General features: G+C 40.0%; 1 protein-coding gene and 1 long non-coding RNA gene across 2 annotated transcripts in view; one reads left to right on the top strand and one right to left on the bottom strand.

The window, feature by feature from the left end:
- Positions 1 to 24,588, top strand: part of dclk1a (doublecortin-like kinase 1a) — a 41,480-nt gene that overhangs the window by 4,738 nt on the left and 12,154 nt on the right. Inside the window, 4 exon segments of the mRNA XM_025065688.1 lie at positions 1 to 98; positions 11,269 to 11,368; positions 13,756 to 13,863; positions 21,726 to 21,811. The exon segment at positions 1 to 98 is cut by the window's left edge and continues 47 nt beyond it. Coding sequence (XP_024921456.1) covers positions 1 to 98; positions 11,269 to 11,368; positions 13,756 to 13,863; positions 21,726 to 21,811 — 392 coding nt within the window.
- Positions 19,283 to 24,588, bottom strand: part of LOC112488627 (uncharacterized) — a 5,802-nt gene continuing 496 nt past the window's right edge. The window contains exons 2-3 of the long non-coding RNA XR_003052921.1: positions 21,044 to 21,161; positions 19,283 to 20,944 (exon numbers count right to left, since the gene is read on the bottom strand). This is a non-coding gene — a long non-coding RNA (uncharacterized LOC112488627). The remainder of the gene's footprint in view (positions 20,945 to 21,043; positions 21,162 to 24,588) is intronic.

The following is a 24,588-nucleotide window of genomic DNA, read 5'->3' as shown; positions in this document are numbered from 1 at the left end:
CGGCCCATTCCTATGAACAGGTCCTGACTGACATCACCGAGGCCATCAAGCTGGACTCAGGAGTGGTGAAGAAGATCTACACCCTGGAGGGGAAACTGGTGAGAGACGTCTGCTCTTGTCAATAATGTTGAAGTTCATTGCATCAGAGTTGGTAGTTTTGAAGGATTGTGGTCATGGATCGTGGCTGATGTCCTTTGACGTGGTTCTGAAGTGCATTGAAAGTGTGAGAGTTCGTTTCAATGATTTTTCAATGAAAGCGGTGTTGAGTAGCTTCATGGCTAAACTAGCAGTGCTAACCTGCGAGGCGATTACCCTTTGGTCCCACCTGATATAAATTTAGTGCTCAAGTCAGGTAAGGCAACCAAAGGCACAGTGAGGGCAGTGATGTTTTTACTGTCCTAGTAAAAAAAAATTACAATGCAGAACCCTGCTCACATGGTGTTATTAACACTCACTATTTTAGCCTTTGTGTCAAAGCTTACTTTCTAACGGCTTTTGGACTCCCTCTTTGAATGAATGTGGCTCAGCTGTGTCATGGACACCCTCCCATCCTCCCACCTTTTCCACCCCCCTACCTCCTATATCCCCAGCCTCCTGTTAGTTTCAGTCCCCTGGGCTAAAGGCCACTGATACTGTGTGCTGTAAGGGTTTTACATTTTTAATGCAAACATGCTCGATTTTCTTTACTGAGTTCTTTATGAATGGAGAGCGTCAACCATGTCTCCATTCACAGTGAGCGCTGTAGAGACGTGAGGAAAGATGGAAGAAGTCAACTAACGGAGTCAGTGTTTCCACCCACGCGGCAGTGATGTGTGTCAAAGCTTCGCCTATATATAGGTTGTGTATCTATAAACGCTCTGATAGTCCACCCACCTGCTGTACATCCAGGTGACTGAAAAGGCTAACTACTGTTGCTGCTTTTGTTTTTGTGGCTGTGTAGTCACCTTTCCTTAAGTCACATTCAACTGTACTCCTGACCTTTGACCAGTAGGGGCTGGTGTTGTAAAATATCTTTAGGTATTTGACTTTACTAAATAAAATGCAAAAAATATGAACTCAAAGAGCAGTCATAGTTTAGCCAAACAACTGTAGCTAAATAAATAGAACATGCCACCTTAAAGTAGCTAACAGATAACCAAATAATTTAATGGTATTGTCAGAAAAATCGTAACATTTATTGTGAATTCTTCGTCATACATACAGAAAGATAATTCTTGAAGAGTTGGAGTTTTTTGACCTTGGCCCAGCCGCTGAAATCCCTGCATCACGTTTTTCTTAAGAAACGTCTTGCTCTTGTGCTCTTGGGATTAAAGTCGCGCTCTTGTGCAACACTTTCTTCTTCTGCTGTCAGCGCCTGTCACATTTGTGTTGGAGATTACACAATAGAAACTGTCCTTGTCTAGTCCACTCCTCTGTGATGAGACTATTATGGTGCTGGTATTTTTGTCCTGATATTGATTGGGCCTGTAGGCATGGTAACACACTCGGTGCTTGGCCAAACCTGGCTGTTAGTGGTTGTGTGAGCGTGGGTTAGCGCACATGTGAGAGAGTTCGTAATTTATTTTTGCCACTTTGGTAAGGAGCCCTCAGTTTAGCATTCTAAAGATATTCTGTGTGTATATATATATATATATATATATATATATATATGTGTGTGTGTGTGTGTGTGTATATGTATATATATATGTTAATATATATTTATATATATATATCTATATGTCTATATATATTTATATATATATTTATATATATATATGTAGTCAGAAGTATGTTTTTCTTCCCTTCTTCCCCCGTTATTATTTGTGACTTTTGAAATATTGGAATTACTGATGTAGAAAAGTAAGAAACATATGCGAAACATATTCTTTACTAGTCAGTATGCAGGTATACTGTATAATATTAAGATACATATTATCAATATCAATAGTCATCTATAAGACATCCTCATACCATTGAGAGTAATCTTATTTGCTGTATTTTCTCCATGTAATTGCTAATGTTATTATGGATTGACACGTAAATCTACAACAAATCAACTGATTAAAAACTCCGAGCAGCAACATATGGATGAGTGAGAACAAAAGCGGTGTTATTGACACTTCATCGTGCAGTATTAAGTGACGGCACTGTGCTAAAGGTAATTACCTGAGTATGCACCAGTATAAGGTTACTTCAAGGGGGTTAAGTGTGTGTGTCTGCATGCACGTGCATTGGTGAGCGACAGTGGGCCGCTGCAGTACGACGAACCGGGTCCGTCACTGAACGTACTGAGCGGAAGTAGGTTTCTGGGCCTGGTAGACAGTAACACAGATTCTCATCAGTGCTGCAGAGAGAGAGAGAGTGAGAGAGAGAGATTAAGAGATTGATGAAGAAAAAGAGGGAGAGAGAGATTTCTGGATTCTTCCTTTCATTAACTCCAGAAATGAGGTTAGAGACAGAAGTGCAGGATGTACAGTATATCCTCACATTTTTGTGCGATTGGCGCCCATGGTCATGACTGAAAGAACCAACTGTCTATCATAAAGAGCAGTTATTTACAGTAGTGGTCTCAATCTAACATACCGATAAAACATATGAAAGTCCATTAGCAGCTGTTTGCTACAGCACGTTAGCTCAGTGAGAGCTGACTCCTCTGTGATCATTCCAAGTGTCACGTTCCCACCTGTAACACGAGAGACTCCGTGACAAACTCACTATCAGGTTCCACCCCCACCTCCACACCTCACCCCACCCCCACTGCCCCTTTGATTGTCCCCTGTCTCAGGTCTCACTGTATCTGGTGGACGGCGAACATTGGTTCGGTCTAGTTGCCTAGGAACTGGCTGACCTGCGACGATGCTGTGGTGATGGCAGAGCTTGGATTTGGTCTGATCAAGAAGGTAGACAACCAGTAAGTGGTTTAGGTCCATGGACGTGGCCGCTCTAATAATACACGTAATCTCTGTTTACACACACAGACCGTGACACGCACACGCAGAGGCAGAGGGCTGGTCCCCGGCTGCTGTCCTTCAGCCTTCTGCTGAGGCTTATGCATACTTAGGCAAAGACAGGGGCAGCCCACCCTGGCTTTAATGGACTCTCATGCATCACTGGCCATTAACTGCAGGCGGTTATCAAACAGTGCATGAAGCCATGCCATTTACTCTCCCTTTTTTTGCATCAGTAATCAGAGCCTTTGGCATGTGTCCCACTTGGTGGAGCAGTTATCAAAAATTATGATTAAGTGCCTGCGTTACAAATGCAGCACTTTTCAAGAAAAGCAGAAAAACATTAAATGGCTGACGCAGTCAAATCAGTCAGGGGGAAAAAATATAATTTTGATCCTGTGAAGCTGCCATTTAGCATCTTTGCTGCAGGACAAAGTATAAATAATTGAAAAATGTATATATATGTATATATATATATATACAGTGTATAGAAATGAAAAGGAAAAAAAGGAGAAAATACAGGCACAGGGCAGCTGGCAGAAAACCTCATATTCCTTGATATTTAAAAGATGCAAATATTAGTTTCCTGTTAGACAAAAAGTGACTTTATAGAGTGAGACTCTTCCTTTGAGGGAGTTTAATTATTATTAATTATTTTCTGCTCTTGGGAATGTTGTTATGCAGTCCATCAATGACATGACACAGTGTTTTTCTCATAGTGAAGCAGCACAGTGTGGTGTTACACTGTCTGGAGGAGAAGAAGCCACTTCTCCAGTATCTGCACTGCAGCTCTCACTTCTCCTTTACTGCATCTGGGGCCTGTCCTCGATTTTGGCTGCACCAAAAGGCTTTTATTATCCTTTACCAGAACACTTTCTCTGTAGTCAGCTGTTCTTAATTTTTGAGATTTTTTTTTCATTCAGTCATTATATTTCTTTCGTTTTAATTTAATTTAAGATGTATGTTCTTTATATACTTTTCTCCACTCCTGTTGGCAGCATGCTGTGTTTTTTTTAAATGTTTCTTCAGACTTGGGTAAATTAACACACTTGGCATAAAACCCTAAATCCATATGGCAACGCTTCCCCCCACACTCTCTGTCTGCCTCTCCACACCGTCCTGACCTCTTGGTCCCTCCATTTCTGTTTATATTTCGGTTCCATTTCTTAACTTTGTAAAATATTCAGCAGCGACTTTGTTTTAAAAAGAATCCTGCTCAAAAAGTCACATGACATTTCCGATCTCTGTTTTGACAGACAGTTTGCAGATGATGTTACTGTTTGTCTTTTAGGAGGATTGTGGGAAACTGTTGTGCACCTGCTACTGCTGATCTGCTGAGTCACAGCCAGACAGGGCAGCTGTGTGTGTGTTACTGTGTGTATTTTCTGCAAAACAAAAAAAAGTCTACAAGCCAGTAGTACAAATTTAATACCCTCCAAGTTTATTTACTGTAATTGACGTTGATAAATCCTTAATATGGAACGTTTCAGATCTCTCTGTCTCGGTCCACATCGCTTCGTTGGTTTTGTGTCTCTACCAGCAGAGAGAGTCAGACTGTGGCAGATTGCGGCGCTGTCTAGTCAGAGGACGTGAAGCCAAATTAGAATCGATGGCAGACTTTTGGGCTGCTGGCAGATTGTGGAGAACATTGTTACGCAGCAGCTCCATCACAGACACACACTGTCTGACCTGTGTTCTTTTCCTACTGCGAGCAAAATAATCCGTCTGAGGGGGTGTCAAACACACGGCCCGTGGACCAAAACTGGCCCGCTTGGCATTTCAATCTGGCCCAGTTGAATAATTCTGAAAATAAAAATACACTTAATGTTCAGTTTTTTTGTGTTACTTCATCAGTGCAGCTCAATCTATGACATGCATACCATTTTGAGGTACTTGGACTCCGTTTAGTGGTGCTTTGAGGAAATGTTATTTTTATTTTTAAACTGTGTAATATGAGCAGTAACGGGGGGGAGCTACTTCATTCAAATACAGGTTTTCACCATAGCAGCTGCATGCTCAGTCACTGTTTATTTTTTACTGCAGAGTCTTAACATCAGGGACAAGGACTGGAGCAAGACTTTTATTTAGTCTGAGATGTATTGCCTATTTATTGAACCCCAACCTGTGGTATTAGTGACAGTACTTGGTTTCAATGAGTACACAAATGGCAGTAGTCGTACTTGTACTAGATGGTAACAGTGAACTAGTTACAAGCAGCCCTGTATACAGTGGGGTGACCTACAGAGAACCTGCTGGATTAGTACGGTTCTGTGATCTTGTTTTTTTTTTTTTTAATGTTTTTTCCTGTGTGCAAAAAGCTCAGAAACGCTTTGAAAACACACACAAGGCGCCAAGAGAGATGTTTGCTGTCGCCCAGTGGACAGCAGGAGCTGTTTCATAAGATGTTATGTAATGAAAACATCCAATCAGACACTTCTGTTGTTGCAAGAACAACACTGCAAATTCCAACTGCTGCAGTGTTGGTTTGTTCACGCTCCTCCTGCTGTCTGCCTGCCCCTGTTTACTCTACATCTAGTTAAATTTTTGTGCAGCGGTCGCTGATTGAATCAGCAGGAGGTCTTGGAATGTGTCTATTCTCCCTCAGGGTGCAGATTTCACCCCCCCCCCCCCCCCTCCGGTCCCCTCTGGCCCCTGCCTCTCCCACATCGATTACTGTCTCATTTTCCTCCTGACAGCCAGTGTGGCTCTGTCTGCTCTTTTTCTCTCTCTCCCTTTGGTCCAAAAGTGAAATACTGAAAAAAAAAAAGAAAAGAAAAAATACTAGTCCATCAAAATGCATTTGACAGATTCACTGTAAATTGTGAATAAGATTTTTTTTTTCTGCAGATGCAGAGATTTTAATGTGCCAGACGTTTCATGCTGGGAAAAGAGTTTGTTGTTTGTTCTCACAGGAGTTGCAATGCAGCACGACTTCACAACAGTGCCATCTGATGGTGCTCACACCAAACCTGCATTCAAACACAACAACATTTTTTCTTTCTACTTGTACCTAGTATATACATCTGCACCTCACAGTCTGTCATATTTCCATCCAGTTATTCCTGGTGCTTCAGAGCAGACAGCTCTGTGGAGCTGTCCATGGTGCTGACTGTATCGACAGACCTTACCCAGTGTCTGTGGATCGGGTTTATTGATTTTATAACAATTTTGTGAAACTACTGAGGCACAGTATATTAGTCTTTGCCTAGTTACTGTAGGTGACATTGTTTTTTGTTTTTGTTTAACTAATTTTATTATGGCAGTGCACTGTTTTGGGTAATATTTGCACATGTTTGTTGTTTTTTGCTTTATCCTTGAACAAGCCAGCCTCCTTTATTAACTCAGACTAAAAGCATTGCCTTAGAATTTAATGGTTACCCAAATGCCTTCTGCTGTGTGTAGTGTTCCACTTATGATGTAAGTAATATATATATATTAAACCAAGATTTTAAATCTTTATGATTAGGCTCCTAACTGTATTTAGTATTTTTTTTCTTAATTTTACATTATTGTTGTGTCTTTGTGGATGGCTTTTTTCAGTCTCTGTGTCCTTGGGAAAGAAAAATTCTGCAAAGTCATCCTACCTGAAACACAGAGACAGAGGTTTAACAAAGGCTGTGCCCCAGAGAGAACCCTGTTTTCAGAGTAGCTTTAACTGCGTGTGAAAGTTACTGTGTAAAAGTGTGAAATTCATCTAATCTTTTAAAATCTTTTAAAAATATATCAGCTTCTATACTGCTTGTCCACACTGACTGGTAACATCAGTATACAGCAAAGCCTTTTCGGCTAACTTAGTCACAGACCGAGTACTATGTATGGTAGCTGTTAAACAGTGCCATCATGTGGTGTAAAAGACACTTTTGTTTGTTTGGTGGCCATTTGTTGCCGGGTTATTTTCAGTGTAGATTATATATGAAACAAATCTTCACCAAAATTAAGATTATTTTTATGAGAACAAAAAAATAAAAATAAAATAAACGTATAAATGATGTCCTAATGTAGAGGGGAAAAAACGATTTAGAGACTACGGCGGGGCTTGAACTTTGGTTGGACACTAGGTGGCGCTGTTAGAATAGAAATGCGTTTACACAGCGCTACGGTTTGTGTTAGACTTCTGGGTTTATATTTTTGCTGGATACACAGCGCTACGGTTTGTGTTAGACTCCTGGGTTTTTATATTTTCTGTCTTTCTACAGATACAGTGTCACTGAGGCGCAGTCTGAGATGCTGCTGAACAGCAGCGTCATGTCAAATGTAATATTAACTTCATACTGTGATTAAAAAAATAGTCCAACCAGATCATCCTGCATTTCACTTTTATATAGTATTTAACAAAAACTGTAAGTTAAAATATATAGTTTTACATTCCTTGATATATGCATTTTTTTATTCTCTGGATTTATTTGACTATCGTTTCCTTTATCCCACTTTTTGTATCATTTTTTGTCTCCCGTGTTTTAGTCATGGTGCGTTGTGTAACCGTTCCCCCTCTTACTAGATTCATCAAAGCAGCTTTTTGTCATAGCCTCGGAACAGCAGTCATGAATACATTTCCTGTTCTGCTCTTTTTGTGTCTTCTCTTCTGAGATGTTAGGATTTTTTTTTCTGGTTATTTATTCATGTTGCCGTCTCTTCATCTATGACAGCTCCTGCTCCTGTTTTCTGTTCTTCTGTCCATCTGTGTGTACTGACTTGTTAAGAGGGTCACACAAAGGAAATAACATCTCATTATGACCTCAGCCTCTAGTCAGGTGAAGGAGGAAGTGTTAATTGGTGTGAATGACGTGGTTGTCATCCGTGTAGTAGATTAACAATGAACGATAGAGCCCCTTTCATCTCACTTCTCTACGTCACGGACACACACCAGTGCCTGCGGGGCGTTATCACCATGGCAACAATATTTATTAACAGCCTTCCCTGTACAGTACACTATACGGTCTTGTTTTGCTTGATTTTTAGTTTGATGCCGTGTAACTTGAAGTCATCCCTCCCTGGGAGTTTGTTTTTGATTTTTATTCTTGCTGTTGCTGTTCATTCTGCCTGAATCCTAATATTTCTGCTGTGCTACACTTGGGATGAGCAGCATCAAAGAGTCTGACTCAAGCATCCTCCTCGTTTCAGACTCCAGCAGCAGCAGAAACAACATTAACAGCTGAGGTCTGTGTCTGAGGATGTGGTCAGACTGACTCAGGGCAGTAAACACATCCTGATGCACGGGTGTCTGGAAAACATCTTTTCATTCTAGGAAAGTGTGACGTCACGTTCTGAATGCATTTACAAATATATAAACAATACGAAACATTTCATTTAAAATGACTCCTACGAGACCAAACAGAAAGAGTTAACAAATTAGTCATAAAATTTTACAATACAGCAAGAGCTAGCTTGATAATGGAGAGCAGCACCAATAACAGTTCTCAAGGCTTGGCCAATCAGAACAACTGCTGTACATAAAGGATAATCTCCTGTGCCAGATCCAACATGGTGCTCGAGGATTTGGTTACCTGTGATAAAGTGCATTGTAATGTAAACAGGAGTAACAATGCATGAAGGTAGAGAGAGAGAGAGAGAGAGAGAGAGAGGAGGATGTTGGGATTTATTGGTGTACCACTGTACAGTTTTTGATGGTGTACCTTTTAACTGTGTCTACTCTCTGCAGACCGTCCTGCCTGTGTGAGTTTAACAACCCTGTCAGCTCAAATAAAAGCCCTGCCATTACACATGTCAATCGGAACCACTCCATGGTTATTAAATAGATTTACGGGTGAGCTCTGTTTCAAAGCCGTTGCACTTTCAGGTCACATTATGTTTAGTCAGCTCGATTTTTAGATGGGACTGCTCTAGTATCTAACCTGATGCTGATGGGTAATGCCCTAGAATGTTCTGTCCCTAAAAGAAAAAAGATCTCAAACATACTTTTAATGAAAAGATCTTATCACATTTTTGCGAGTGAGAATAAATGTAATATCATAAGAAGGAAATTGAGGCAACAAAGGGCAGAGAATTTATGATCCAGTGTGGAAAGTTATAGTGTTTTATCGCGATGGTTCGGAGTAAGAAATGAATTGAGACGTGCCGTGTGATTGTGGCAACAGTCAGAAGAGGCCGAGGGAGGTTGTTCCCAACTTTAGCAGGACATAATAAAAGGTGCTTGCACGTTTACTGCATAGCAATTGGAAATGACCACCGTGTGGCGCTGTTGGAACAATACTGCAATAATGAAAACTTGGTTTTAATGATTGCATGATAGCAATAAATATATATATACATATAATGGTACATATATGAAAACACATATGTGCATATACATATAAATGTATATACACAGACAGTACATATAAATATATTTTCAATTATATATGTATACATATAAATGTGTATATGTACTGTACATCTGTATGTGTATGAATGTATAATGGTAAATATACATATACTCTTACATGTGTATATATGTATGTGTATTCAAATGTATGAATATAAGAGTACACATATTTACTATTATGCATTCATACATGTAGATTTACATATATAGCTGTAAATATGTGTATATATTCTGTATTTATGAATTCATACCTATTGATGTATGTATACATATATACCTATACACATATATTTACCACTAAATATATATGTATATAACTATATACATATATATTTACCACTATACTTACATATATATGCAAAAGACTATATGTAGATGGATACATAGATAAATAGATAGATAGATAGATACCGCACTTGTTAGTAAAGAAACCATAATGTAAAAAAAAAAGGAAATGGGAACAAACAACCCATTATTTCTTCAGTCAGGACTGTTGTGATGTTTTTTCCCACCTCATTACTCAAAGCTCATGTTTGCGAGGCTGAGTTTCACAGAAAAGCCTGTTTGCCGTTTACCGGCTATTTTGCTGATAATGCTGTGACTCAGCTGTGACTTACTTTTTCCGAGAAGCTGATCAGAGCCTGATAGGAATTTAAATGAATTCCTGGTCTGTAATTGCCATGAAAATTACAAGGAGGAAAAAAGCAGGTAGCTTTGTGTTTTCTCATTAACTCCAGGCAGTGCTTAGCGTGCATGCAGCTTTAACTGTAATAGCCCTTAATGGATTTTTGGAGGGAGATTCGTCATAGCTGATGAATAAACTGCTGTCTTCCTGCAAAATCCCTCCCTGCCTAAAGTGTAATATAATACGGGATATAGATGACACGGGATTGAAATGTGATTCGCAGCCCGCAGTGATGTAATTAAAGTTGTTTGTGTTTAACGTGTGAAATTGATATCAGATCTTCTGTCAAAACAGCCTCCAGATTAAACGTGATGTCTTTTTTTTAAGAGAGAAGAAAAGCTGAAGTTGAACAATAGTTCAATTCAACAGGACAAACACCAAGGGCTGAATCTTCCATATCCATGATTGGTCACTGCTCCGATAATATCGGCCGACCGATATAATTTGCCCGATATTAGCGTATTATAACTATGTTATATCTGTAAGAATCAGTATCCGTTTTTTCTCTGATAATAAAAACTCGATAGCAATACCTGGGTTTAGCCAAATGATGTGTGCCCTAAAAATAGTTTTGGGGAAAAATGGCTGTATGTGAAGGTGAAAGCCACTAGATGGCAGCATCGCTGCCTTTGTGTTGATCTATTTTTATAATCAGGGGATTGTATGCAGAATGCTGGTGCCAGAAACTCATACAGTGGTTAGTTTAGGTAAATAAATAAATATTACACGCACTTCGGCATAACAGATATCGATATAAAATAACACATTTTTGAGCAACTGATGATTGAATGATTTCATATTTTCATTTTTTTCAGTCTCGAACCACCCTCCAAGAGATGCTATTTCACTAGACACAATGTCACATTCTGTAGACAGTCTTTCCGATTTTTTTTTTTACCCCCCCTGTGTCAGTCCAATTTCTGTTTAGTGGTGTTGCCTGTCCTCATGTCTCTGTTTGAGTCTGGTGTTAGCCTTACAGTGAGGAGTGTGTCAGAAAATGACAGTGACTCATTAGGACAGAGTGTTTTTTTATATATATATATTCCCTCCGTCTCTCACATTCACTGTCTCTCACTAAACACATGGCAAAAAACAGATTTATTATCATCATGTGATATAAGGTATTTTAAAGGGAGAGGTCTCTTTTTTTTATTTAAATATTTGATTTATTCACATATAAAGGAATAGTGCAAAAACACTGGAAGTGAAAATACTGCAGAAATACACATTATACTAATGGTGAATTCACACAGAAATGTACTGTACTTTAGCCGTGCTACTGTGTTGTCACACCATTTTGTCCACGCGACTCATCTGCGTGTCCTTGTGTCCAGGTCACCTGTCTTCAAGACTTCTTTGGCGATGAAGACATTTTCGTGGCGTGCGGACCGGAGAAGTTACGCTACCAAGATGACTTGATGCTGGACGAGTCTGGTGAGAGTGACGTTTGGTATTTTAAACCCTTGTTGTAATGTCATGTCTCCTCACTGTCTGTGCGCCCTGCGCTGCTGTCTGAGTGTTTTACGTCTGACTGTTGGAGGAGGCAAAGGCAGAGAACATCGCTCCGTTAGCCTCGCTTGTCGCGGCTGTTATGTCTAATCAGGACTAGTAAAATTTAGTTTCAGGGGCTTCGATATTACTTTATTATTATTGAATTATTTTTCATCATCAAGTCATTTTTTATTCCTCTCTCACTGTGTTGAAGAAATGAAGCGATAATCGCCTGATAAATGTCTGTGTGCATGGTGTTAAATTCCCATTATGAAGCTCTGCTGACTGGACTCTTCAGCCACCGTCCATGGCGTTGTGTCCCTCATTGTTTACTGAGGGTTTGTTTTGTCCTCACTTCACCCACCGGTGCTCTGCTCTCTCTCTCACACTCCTCCTGCATCGCTGGCACACAAAAACCTCCTGCCATTTAAAACTCATCTGCATTCTCATCCTCTCATGTCTCTCTGCGAAAGGCTTTGTCCCGAAGACTCTTTCAATCACCTGTTCCCTCCCAGTTTCCTTTTATCTAATTAATAACGTCTGACAAAATACCCAACTCTTTTCTTTTTTGTTTCTTTTTTTTTTCTTTCCTTCCTTCCTTTCTTCTTTCCTTCCTTCCTTTCTTTTTTCTTTCTTCCTTTCTTTCTTCCTTCCTTTCTTCCTTTGTTTCTTCCTTCCTTCCTTCCTTCCTTCCTTTCTTTCTTTCTTTCTTTCTTCCTTCCCTTCTTCCTTTTTCCTTTCTTTCTTTTTCCTTTCTTTTCTTTATTTCCATCTCTCTCCGTCTCCCTCTGTCTCTTTGCTTTATGTGAAAATGGAATGGCCGTCTGCCAGTGGCCCGTTCCCTGAGGTGACCTTATTCTCCCTCTGTAAACGAGCGTAGAGCACCATCGACCATGCAGTGATGGCTCTGAGTTTGATTCTAATCATTAGTGTTCGTTGTATGATCAGCAATAAAAAAAACCAAAAAACAAAAACAAATGCCAAGTTGGTTATTTTGAAGATCTCTCTTGATTTCTCTATGTTTTAGAAATTACAAATGTCTTTGTTCAACCTTTCCAGAACACGTGACCCCCAGTGGTAGCAAGATGAAGTGTCATCATTAAAACTAGCATCCTGTGCTTGCTAGTCATACCACTAGTGTTCACCAGGGGCTCTAAATGGCCTCAAAAACTGCTTCAACAAGGTTCAGTGTTAGGTCTCATTTCATTTCATTTTCAATTGCTGCCAATAGGTGACGTTGTTTTTGAACATTCAGTTCTAATGGTACATCCTGCACACATTACATCATTCAGTCAGGGTCCAAATGTAGATACAAGTGCCACTGATACATTAACTGGAGTGATAAAAATGGACGGTTTACTGATTTTATCCTGACATGAGACAAAATGGAAAGTGATCGGAGCAAACAGAGACAGAGTCAGAACTGCAGACATGTTTGCCTCCTCTCAGCATCATTGTAATTATCACTTCTGCCTCAGCTCTGGCACATTGTCATCATGTTATCTCTGCACTGTACATTAGTCAGTAAGCCACACACACACACACACACACACACACACACACAGAGATTTCCGACTGTGTATAATTCTGCCTTCCCACTAGTGTTAAATGGTAATGAGCTATAATGGTGCTGGGTTAATGAACAGAAGAGGAGTTAAGTTTGGGGGATGAAGGAGGCAGTGCGTGTGTGTGTGTTTGTGTTTGTGTGTCAGTGTCTGTGTCCCTTAACTCATTTATGTGTGGACATTTCCAGACTGCAGACTTGTAGCCACTGTAATAGTGTTTGGAAAACCAGCCTTGGGACGGTCAGAACCTGAGGGTAAAACCAAATCGAAAGGTCGACTATTGACTGTCAGGCCATTAAATATAAGTTTGAGTCTAAAATGCTGAGATTAAAAAAAAAAAAATCATTCTGAGGTAAATTCACTGAGTATTTAGTGTGGACTATCAGCTTTATTGGCCATTGCATATATACAGACACATATTTATACAGTGTATACACATAATAAAATTGTCCTCTGCATTTACCCACCCCTGGGGAGCTGTGTGTCTTCTTATGAACAAGGCCAGAAATCCGATCCTATTACCACAAGACCACAGGCTGCTACTGTTTCTACTCTGTGGTCGAAGATGCAAACATCGGTTTGCATGAAAAATACCAGCAAGTTGGAGTGAAAATCGATGCTTCCTGCTAATGAATAGATTCTGATTGGCCAACATTGTTCTTCTAATACATTGTTTTGTACTGAATTCTTCGGACAGTGTGTGTTTTCTTCTTTATTTGAATGAATGAGGTTGGTTCTGACACACATTTCTGTCATTGCTCACAGAGTGTCGTATGATGAGGTCAGTGAACTATGGAAGGATGTCCGTGTCGTTAAACAGAGGCTCTGCCAGATCTGCTGTCCCCATAAGAAACAACAAGTCTCTTGAGCCCGGTGAGTATTTTTTTTTTTTTTTGTCGTCTTTGCAAATCTGTTGTTGTCATTTTAGTGAAGTTAAACAAAGACCATAACTGTGTCTGTGCGTTTGTGTCATGCATGGAGAGTGTGTTCAGCGTCCCTGACCGTAATGAGCACAGCTGGAAGTTGTTTTTGTTCTAATACTTACTTTTGTGATTAGCTTGGCTAATTACTTAATCAGGGCCACAGCAGATTTAACGGCACTGAAAACAGTCTGAATGAACACCGTGATATTTTGAAAGCGTACTCCCTCAGTACAGGAATGCAAATGAGCTATTTTTTCATGGAGTGCAGAGGCGAACGCAGGAGTTAGTGAGGGAACAGAAGGAGCGAAGCAGAGGTGAAGGTGACTGGTGATGCAATTTTACTCAATCCACCGATCCGGTTGTTTCCTGTACTTCACACAGGGTCTCGGTTCCAGCATGCTGTTGAAACAGTCGAACTTTTTGAACATGCTAGTAATGATGTCAGTAGCAATAATAACTGCACATGACATTACACTTAACCTTTGAGTGAAGGCACAGCGAATGAGACAGTGGTGAAATGGAGCCTTGTGTGTAGCCTGCAGCGGAGATTTTAACCAAATGTCAGGCTGTTCTCTTGCTGATTGCACAGCTTGAGCTTTGACTTTGTGTGTGTGGGGTAGAAAAAAAGGGCAATTATGCAGAAGCACACTTCACTTAGTGTAGTCTTTTAATATTTTAAGGTCTGGCGGCGCAGTGACATGTCAGGTAATGGCTGATTCAACAGCTGGTGCAGAAAAAAAATAGTACATATAATGTGGAAATGTAGAAAAAATGCAGATGAGCTAAAATACTTCCATGTACTGTCATTTTGACATATTTTGTGTTAAACTCAGAAGTTCAGGGAAAGGGCTGCAGTGGGGTAGGGGGAACAATCCAGTGTGATGCTGGCGTTATAACTTTGGGGAAAGGTTATGAGAGTGAGTCATAATCTCAGCATTTGTGTGTGTGTGTGTGTGAGAGAGAGAGAGAGAGAGAGAGAGATAAGGCTGACTTGCCTGAGTTCCCATGGAAACATAATACAGCAGGAAGATGTTTGTCTGACGTACCAAATATGGCAGCAACTTCCTGCGAAATGTCCTGCAGTGGAGAACAGAGCTGACTGACGCTCGGCTGGTGTTGATGTTTTGTCGAGCATTTGCATTATTAAATCAAAAGACGCCGAACACCTGAAGCAGATGTTGATGAAGTCACTGAAAAAAAAACATTTAAATTAATGAGTGCTTCGAGCACAACAGGTTTGGGCAAAGACTGTGGAACAACAAATGGAACAACACATTTAAATATGCACAGTAGCTGCTGTAAAGCCCCCTAGATATATATTTTTATTCCCATCTTCTTCTTTTTTTGGCTCAGGATAGGATAGAATTTTCTTTGTTTGCCAGAAATAACTGATAAAAAGTTATATACAGTATATGAATACAAATATTTTCAAATGTATTTTAAATTCTGCTTTAATTAAAAATAGCTCAATAGTGATGCTGAATTGCATTCATATTCATGGACATCAGAAAGAGAAGCGTTTGTGTCAGGGCCTTAACGAGCTGCTCTCCCAACGAAAGATGTTTAACGAGCTTGGTTTATATCCTTTCCTTGTTTCGGTCTTTAAATGGAGCCTCGCTGTGTCAGTACTTATGTGTACAAACGCATATGAATGTGAATGAGTGAGTTTGAGTATGCTATTGAGTGAGTATTGTATCGTTTTTATTATGTGAAGCCCAATGAAGCGCTGAGCTGCCGCCATTTGTTTTGGACAGCGTTATCTAAATTAAGATTGATTGGTTGTGTGAGTAATTCTATTTTCTTTGTTACAAAGAATACAGGCTAGAATCCCTGTAAACATTTGGAGTGGAGACTCGTACTTTTGTGTTGACACGCTGGTTGTGGCGTCTTTGCTGTTAGCTCGGTAATTTTTCATTTAGAACTACTTGGTTCCATCCATTGCTGCCTTCACTGATAGTGAATATCAAATATTTTCTAGTTACGGATTGTCATTAAACCAAAAGTATTACTAAAACTTGAAAGGTTTCCTATTGGGGGAACAAAACACCACCTTGCACTAGACCAAGGGTGGGCAAACGTTTTGAGTCGCGGGCCACAATTGGTCCTAAAATTGAAAATGAAGGCCGGGTCAGGAGCAGATAGAAGGAGCGTTAGTGTGAACTAAGATGAATGACATGTAAAAGTCATATATAAAGGCTAAAATGCTAAAATGATTTTAGCCTTCTCTACACCATCTATAGGGGAAACTTGGGCATTGCAGGGTAAAGGCAGAAGTATAATCACAAAACAAACCAATTATAGAATTTGGACAAGTTTGTTGCACCGGATTACAAAGCTGAATCCGGCCCCCGTACCTTAGTTTGCCCATGCCTGCACTAGAAAGTTAAAAATACTGAAAAAAATGACATCACAAAATTGTCATTTTAATTAGAAAAGTTAAAGTATATATATATATATATATATATAGTTAAAAGTGTTTTATCAGACTTATCCCCCAAACTTTTAAATTGAGGTCTTTGCCAAGGAAATTTAAAGTCTAGATCCCAGATAAGAAAGGTCTGTGTTTGTATTTATATTAAAAGATCAGGGCAGCGCAGAGTTATTATCTCCTTCAGGTTTCAGGTGGCCTGAAAGCAATCTCGGAGCTCTGCATTCATCTTTCATTTGGCCAACACAGACATTAATAAAAACCCTCTGCTATCTCATTTAATAATCTGCTCTGAAGGAGTCGCAGAAAGGAGATGAAAGTTGTAAATTGTGTCTGAAGTAGAAAATGAAGAGACGCGGTGTTAGAAGGTGTTAGATTCTGCAATACAGTCGCACATGCTGTCAGGCAGCAGCTGGTGTGTCTGTGTGTCTGACCGTTTCTCACCAAGACCCTCGACTACAGAGGGAAAACAAAGTGAGAGTAGAGGAGGAAGTCAAATGATACCAACACATGCAGAAATGGAGGATTTAATTTGCGTGACACACTTTTTCTCGGTAAAAAAGCAAATATACTGTACCCACAAAAACGTTTGTCCCAAGCACTGTACTGTGGCCCACTCGTGTACCATGACAGATCATCAGTTGTGGCGTGGAAAAATATTCCAATTTCACATAGTTTGTCTGAAAACAATTATTTATTTACCCAAAATAATTTGTCGTTGCAATGCAACAGTGACCACCAGAATGACTGAACAATCTTCTACTACTGTAAGTGGCAACAGATGACTATAAATGTTTTAAAAACATGTTGAAAACATGCTGCTTAGACTGGTTCCCTGGTCTGAATTTCAAACTACAGAAGAATGTATTTTTGTTATTCAGTTTCACTTGTTTAATTGCTCTGCAGTGCTCTTAGATGTGCCATAACCTCTAAGGGGAAAACAGCGCTAAAGTAAAATACAACACTAAAAATACACGACTTTGAATTTCAACTGAATAAATGAGAAGATACAATTTTATTGACTTTATTTTCAGACTAGACGTCGACGGAAACCAACAGTTGAATAAATTCCTGCCCTCAGTTTCATTTCCTCCCTGCACTTTCACAAAAGTCACAAAGCGAACGTCCTGCTGAGGGAAATGTCTGCTCTGACACATTGTAGGGGGTTTGGTGTGACAGTATGTTCTGTCAGTTTTGTGTGTACATGAGTGGGCGTGGGCAAGTGCTTGTGTGTCAACTTGACGTGTCATCGCCCCCCAATGATCTCACAGCCCCAACTTGGTGTCTGTACACACACGGACCCACAAATAAAGTGAGAAAACAATTTGCACTCGTACATAGTTTCCCCGCCCATCGCACCATCTGTCTCTTCGCTCTCCACCGAAGCTTCACGTCTGCTAAATTTAACAGAAGATCTCACGCGGTGCCGACGAACGCGGCTCTGAAACCTCACTCTCTCACCTTTCCGTCGTGAGCAACATCGTATGACTTTACGTCAAAGTGGTGCGGGGTCGCTGACTCATGGATGAATCCGCTGTACCTGCAGGGCAGTGACATTTTATAAAAGTTGGTGACACGATGACCCCTGCCTTCACAACCTCTCCTAGAATTTCATTAAACCAACATCAGTTGGTTTGCAGTTTGTAAATTAGAAATGGTATGGTATAGTATGGCCTGGTCTGCTATGGTATGCTATGGTACGGTTTGGTATGGTTTGATATGGTTTGGTATGTATGTTATTGTTTGCTATGCTATGCTACGGTATGTATGTTATTGTTTGCTATGCTATGCTATGCTACCGTATGATATGATATGATATGTTATGTTATGATATGTTATGTTTTGTTATGTTATGTTATGTGATGTTATGTTATGTTATTATGGTCTAGTCTAGTCTAGTCTAGTCTGGTCTGGTATGCTATGCTGTGCGATGCTATGCTATGGTGTGAATATGAATATTCACAAGTTCAGTATAAAACAAAGGTTTACATAAATAGTATTTTTTCTTTCATTATCATCCCATCATTTTAGGGATACTTTTTTAAACATGTTGGAGACCAGACCTGGGAACATTACAGCCTATGGGCCAGATATGGTCTAATGGGCTTTTTAATCCTGCCCACCAAAAACTGGTACAAGGTAAAGACTGATGTCAATCCTTAATCTGGAATTTGTGTTGATACCACTGAATGGGGGCAAACATCCAACTTTTGAAGTTTAGGTTTATTTTGTGCCAAAAACTTAGCCCACCCCGGTGATCTCAGAATGCATTTTCACTCGTTTCTTCCTAATTGGACAACAAGTCCTGTCCTGACAGGAGGCGTGTCCTTGGACAAACCATAGAACAGATTTTCTTTGTACAAGAAAAGGAACGGGAAAAAAAGTATGTTGAGCTCCGGTGTCACTCACTGGCGTTTGGGAAGAGTAAAGTATCCTGTTAGCCACCCCCCCCCCCCCTCAATCTATCCCCCGACACCATGTTCTTCTGCATCTTACTCTCTTTCAACCTTGCTTGTTGTCTCTCCATCATTATTTCTCTCCCTCTGTCTCTTGCTCCTCTCACCAGCTCTCTTTTTTCTCCCCTCTCTCTTACACATGGTCTCTATCTATCCTTCCGACTCTCCATCAGTCTTTCTCTCGCTAATTCTCTCTCTCTCTCTCTCTCCATCCTCCCTCTCCCTCTGAGCGTCACCACACTTTGCGCAGCCTCTCCTCCTCCCCTCCTGTACTAGCTCAGCTCCATCACCTCTCATTCACCACACTTTACTATCATCACACTGGAGCGGAGCTCAAACGGAGGTGCTGCTGCTGCTTCGACTCCTTCTCCCGCTGCTCCCCTGCTCTCTGCCTCCTTCTTCCTTACACGCTGACACATCCTCCTCCTTCTCCTGCTTCGGATTATCACTGTGTTTTCCGTCATGCTGGAAGTGGAAGGTAGGAACCCAATCCCGCTGTACATTCCAAACACGCGCCCTGCAGCTGCGTAAACTTCACTGTTGTCCGCCGCTGCTTTGTGTGGACATGGTGGACATGGTGGTGGACTGTACCCCAGCTCTGCTGTCTGTCTCCACGGTCCGAGACTGAAGCATAGATGTGGATGTGCAGATGGAGTTTTTAAAATGTTAATGTGTGTGTGCGGTTGTGTAACCAGGAGGAGTGTCTGTCCGTGTGCGTAACACCGATCCTGGATTTCATCAATGGGATCAAACCAGGGGTTCGGTTTAACAGCTGGGATGAAGGAAATCAACGATGTGTTGGTGACGTTTGGATTCACTGGGCTGCTAACAAACAACACTAATATTTTTGAATTATATCTCAGTAGGAAAGTAAACAAAAACATTTTTTTTTCTACTGCATCAAGAATAAAAGTCAATATTATGGTTTAATGCATTTTGGTATAGGAAAATGAATTATTTTCTGTACCTCTATTCTTTTTAAAAAAAATGCATTTCTTATTGTTTTGCATGGATGCGTGCAGTAATTAATTAATAATACAATAAATAAATAAATAAATAAAGGATCAAAAGCCTAGTCCCTAAAAAGAATAGTTGACATAGACATATATGACGTTGGTCAGTGCTGTGCTAACACTGCTGCTTCACAGAGCTGCAGTTCAGTCAGGACGACCAGGAGTTGACTTAAGGTGAACCACTGTCTGGAGAGATAGCCCTTATTTGCCCTCAAATGAAAAACAGGCTGAGTGTGTGCAGCCCAGTGATGCTGTTTGATGCTCGGCCCACTCGCAAACACACTGCTCTTCTTTTTAGGACTCTGAAAATGACTCTCATATATTTTGACGATACATACATACATACACAACCTCATGTTTTACCTTAAACACAACCATCATTGTTATCGTCTCACCTTAAACTGAGCGGTTGTCAAAGCTGTATCTGATTGTTTTTTTTTTTTTTACAAAATGACTTGATCTTGGATTAACTGATTTAGTGTTTTGAATAGTGAATGTGTCACTATTTTCTTCTTTCGGTCTGTGCAGGATGACTGGTAATTACCAAGCGTCTGCGTTCAGCATGATGTCATAAAGACATTTTAGGAAGGACTAAGAACGATTGGCCCACTGAGTCGATTCAAACGATGAAATATGACCTTATTCTCTGATTGTCCAGCCTCAGAAAAGGAGGTTCGTTTGCATTTGGGTTTTGGGCCAATCAGGACGACTGTGCCTAAATGTGGACAGATTTTATATAACATTAACCCCATTAAAGAGTCATATTTGAATGTTTTTGGTTAGTTTTAACATCAGCTGATATGTGGCTGGTTTCATTTATTAACTGTTATTTTGACTGATATAATTTAAAAAAAAAACATGGATTATGAAAATAAAATGTAGTTTTATGTAAAAGGTTGTCATATATTGAACAAATACACATATTTTAATATATTTATATATGTATATATTTATATATGTATATATGTATATATATCTAATATCCGTGGAAATGCTGCCTCTGGGTTTCTGTGCCATGCAGCAGCTGGAAAAGTAGCCCACGCTGAGGTCACAAGTCCATTACGTGGTGGGGGGTGGTCAACAAATTAGGCCAGGCTGTGTGTTGTATGTTGACGTACAGCTTCATCCCTGAAGCTAAAGTAGAAGGACAGAGATGGAAATATGTTTGAACAGAACTCAGTATTCGCAGTATTTGGTGTCAGTAAAAGAGAGCAGTACACAGACTTTACTCACTGCTCTTTTTCTGTAGCCCCTCTCGAGTCTTCCTCCTCCTCTGCCTCACTCGTATGAATGGAGAGGCCGAGGGTGGAGGAGTGGGATGCTGCCAGACGCTCAGAAATATGACTCTCCGCTGGAAAAATATGGATTATTTTTTTTTAGGGAGGAAACATTTTGAGCTGTTTTGTGGGGATTATGAGATTTAAAAAGAATGCAGTCTTTTTTTATATGAAAGTCCTGTTTGTCTTCATCTATTTATAATTGTGAGATTTAAATCAGAAATAGCATAGTATGTTCTTAATTTTCCCAAAACACTGTCTTTATATAGTTAGAATTCCTTTTTTAAGGCCAGAATTCAACATTTTTCAGAATTCGAACCTCATTTGGAATTTTTTAAATTTGAAATTCCAAATGTGTTTAATGAAAATGTGTACTTCTTCTAAGAATACTGACATTTAAATAAACTTTCACATATTTATTATTATTTTTATTCTGAAAATCCTGCCTATTCTCAAATATTCCTGGTGAATTTCCTCAAAATACTAGTTCCTGACAAGTCAAAACGTTGTTTCAGGTGAAACAGAACTCTTCAAACGAATCATATAACCTTTATGTTTGTCCGTTCTTCACTGTTGAATTCTATTTTAATAATGTTCTTTCTCCCACTCTTCCCCATTTCTCCTCATTTCGCCTCCAGTGAATGGGATGCCAGCCAGTCAGCTCTCCACTCCTCATTCAGGAAAATCTCCCAGTCCTTCTCCAACCAACCTCAACCAACGACGGGTAACTCAAGAATTACAGCCACATTAACACACACACACACACACACACGTGCTGAACACCTTAAACGGTCAGTGACGTTTCATCGTTGCCTCTATGTTCTCAGGAAAAGGACAGAGCTGTGAATGAGCATAGGCCGACAACATCTTAGAGAGAAAACCACAACACCCCAGCTTTAAAATGTCTCAGAAAAGGTCCGTCTGTTGACCAGTGACCTCAGAGAGGGCAGCTGTGGGATTCCAAGAATCACAGGCTTATGATAGGATGGTGTTGCAAATGTATTCAATTTTCCTAAAATCCATTTGTGTGAACCAAAGCGAAGCAATTCAGTAAATGACTCCATGATTGACTGGAAAACAGAGAAAAGCCAACGATCTCGTGCAATAACTCATCAATAATTGGCTTTGTGCTCCAGTTTCCATCCAAGGCAAAACTAAATCTCCTGTTTCACCTGGAATCGACCAGGATCTAAAATCACCCAAACACAACTAATCGTTTGATCAGAGATCATTTTTTTTACCAAGCTGTTATTTTATACTGACTGTGGGAAATTTTAGGAACACTTTTTTTTTTTACTAGTTTTGATTTGAATTTGATTCAGCAAGCAACTGCCCTGGGTTTAAACTGTGTGAAAACTGTCACTGTTTTCTGTAGAAAAAACAGTGAATCGGTATCGAACCCTACAAACTCAAACTGTAAACTATGAACCTTATAGTTGATGTAAAGACCAAACTGTACAGAGCAGGAGCATGCAAGCCAGATGGACCGTGTTGAATGGCACAGCAGACTGACTGTGGAGTTCATGGGCAGGACAGTGTGTGTGTGTGTGTGCCTGTGTGTGTCCGTTCTTTCTTCATCAAAGTGTGTGTTAATCCAGGGATTGGCGTTGATGATGGGGAACTTTAAATATCAGCTGTAGCAGCTAGTAAATTGCTGCCCTACATTGGACCCATTAGAATGTGTGTTTTCTCCTTAAAGCTAGAATTTCAGATACATTTAGATAAACAAAGGTCATGTGGCTCCAGTAACCTGTTAGCTATAAATGATATCCATAGGCTCTGTTAGAATTATTTTTGCTGAATAAATTTTGCATTGAGTCATAGGCGAGTGGACTATAGTGTTGAGCAACATGCGATCGGTGGAGCTGTACATCTCCAACAACAGAAGAGCAACAAAACATTTGAAACCCATGTATTCTCCAAAGCAAGAAATAATAATAATAATAACAATAAAGTACATTAGATAAACTTTCATATTTAGTGAAAAATATTTTTGCAACATTTCCTGAACATGAAGTGTTCATCACGTGGACCAGATCGAAACCCCAAGTGGGCTGGTTTTGGCCCACGGGCCATATGTTTGACACCCCTGTAGTAGACTTTGTGAGATTCGTTTTTTCCCCCCAATTTTCACTTGCTAACACTGATAAACAAACAAACAAACAAAAAAACACAGAAAAAGAGAAAAAAAAAAATCCAGGCAGAGGGAAGTGTCGCGGCACCACAGACTTATGAACCATCAAAATGGTTTATTTCCTCCTTCCTGTACGTTCTCCCTTAAAGAAACAGCAACAATAACGCTGTGTTTAAAAATGTACCTCCCGTTCCCCGAGAGCTTCAGTGTAGCTGTGATTAATTTTGTCAGTGTTTTGACGGTTTCTTGGTCCAGAAGAGACACCTATTTTAGTCGGTTTAAAACAAGGCCGCTGTTTTTTAGTCGCACACTGAGAAAGAGGCGAGTGCAACTTTGATTACTTAAAGCACATAAACGCGAGTGTGACTGTGGCGTGTGAGCTGTGACTGTATACAGCATAAAGAATTCATCTATTCTCGTGCTACATTTGATGGCAGAGAGAGCGCCGCCCCGGAGGCCTTTATGAATCTCTCTGTAATGAGGTTGTATTGATGAGATAAGAAGGTCGGCCGGTTCAACAGAGACACATCAATTCTCGGGTTTCGGGGGCTGAAAACACAGAACACGCTGCCCTCGGAGCTTCCACAGACATCTGTATCATGGAAGTGGGTCAACACAGATTCCAGCATTAGAAAGAAGGCGCTTACATTTATAAATTCTTTCAGTGTATTTATATCTCAGCAAATGAATGGAAATGGGGCAGTTAATAATTAAAGATGGAGATTATGAAATAATTAAAATATGTAAACAGTTTTTTTTTTTTTTTGGAGACAAACTGACTTTTTTAGCACTCGCACATTTACCAGTAGTACATCTGGTTAATTATCCATTAGCACAGGAGCTAAAATAATTTTAAAAAAGCTAACTGGAACTAGCGCAACTAGCACATTTGTACTTGCTATCAAAATGACTGTTAAAAAAGTCCGAGCAGTTTGATCAGACCGCCGTCTCAGCTTTTCTTATCTGCCTAAACAAAAGGTCATACGAAGGTCATAATTAAATTGACAATATGAAATGATCATTGATCCCTAGGACTGGATGATTCATGGTAATCTGCACGGTTGGAAAGGAAAATCATATTGTGCGTTCCTGACTGTTTACTAATGTAACACGTTTCTGACCCTGGTGTTGCAACACTTACAAGCTGAGTGAGTGTGAATATCTACACCACCGATTATTCCAGGCCTGGTGCTCACACAGCGTACAGTAGCTGGGTGTAAAGTACAGGGAGGAGAAGCCTCATAGTCCATTATCTCCCCTCTCCACTCTGCTGCTTCACACTCCTCTGCCATAATACACTGTAATTCTCTGCTGCACTTCCTGCCGTTTCTATCTGCACTGTTAGCTATCCTCGCTCTCTCTTTCTC

Source organism: Cynoglossus semilaevis, chromosome 19 (assembly GCF_000523025.1).
Source record: "Cynoglossus semilaevis isolate Cse_v1.0 chromosome 19, Cse_v1.0, whole genome shotgun sequence".
Classification (NCBI taxonomy): domain Eukaryota; kingdom Metazoa; phylum Chordata; class Actinopteri; order Pleuronectiformes; family Cynoglossidae; genus Cynoglossus; species Cynoglossus semilaevis.
The sequence above is the reverse complement of the archived record's forward strand: the minus strand, read 5'-3'. Positions and strand labels throughout refer to the sequence as shown.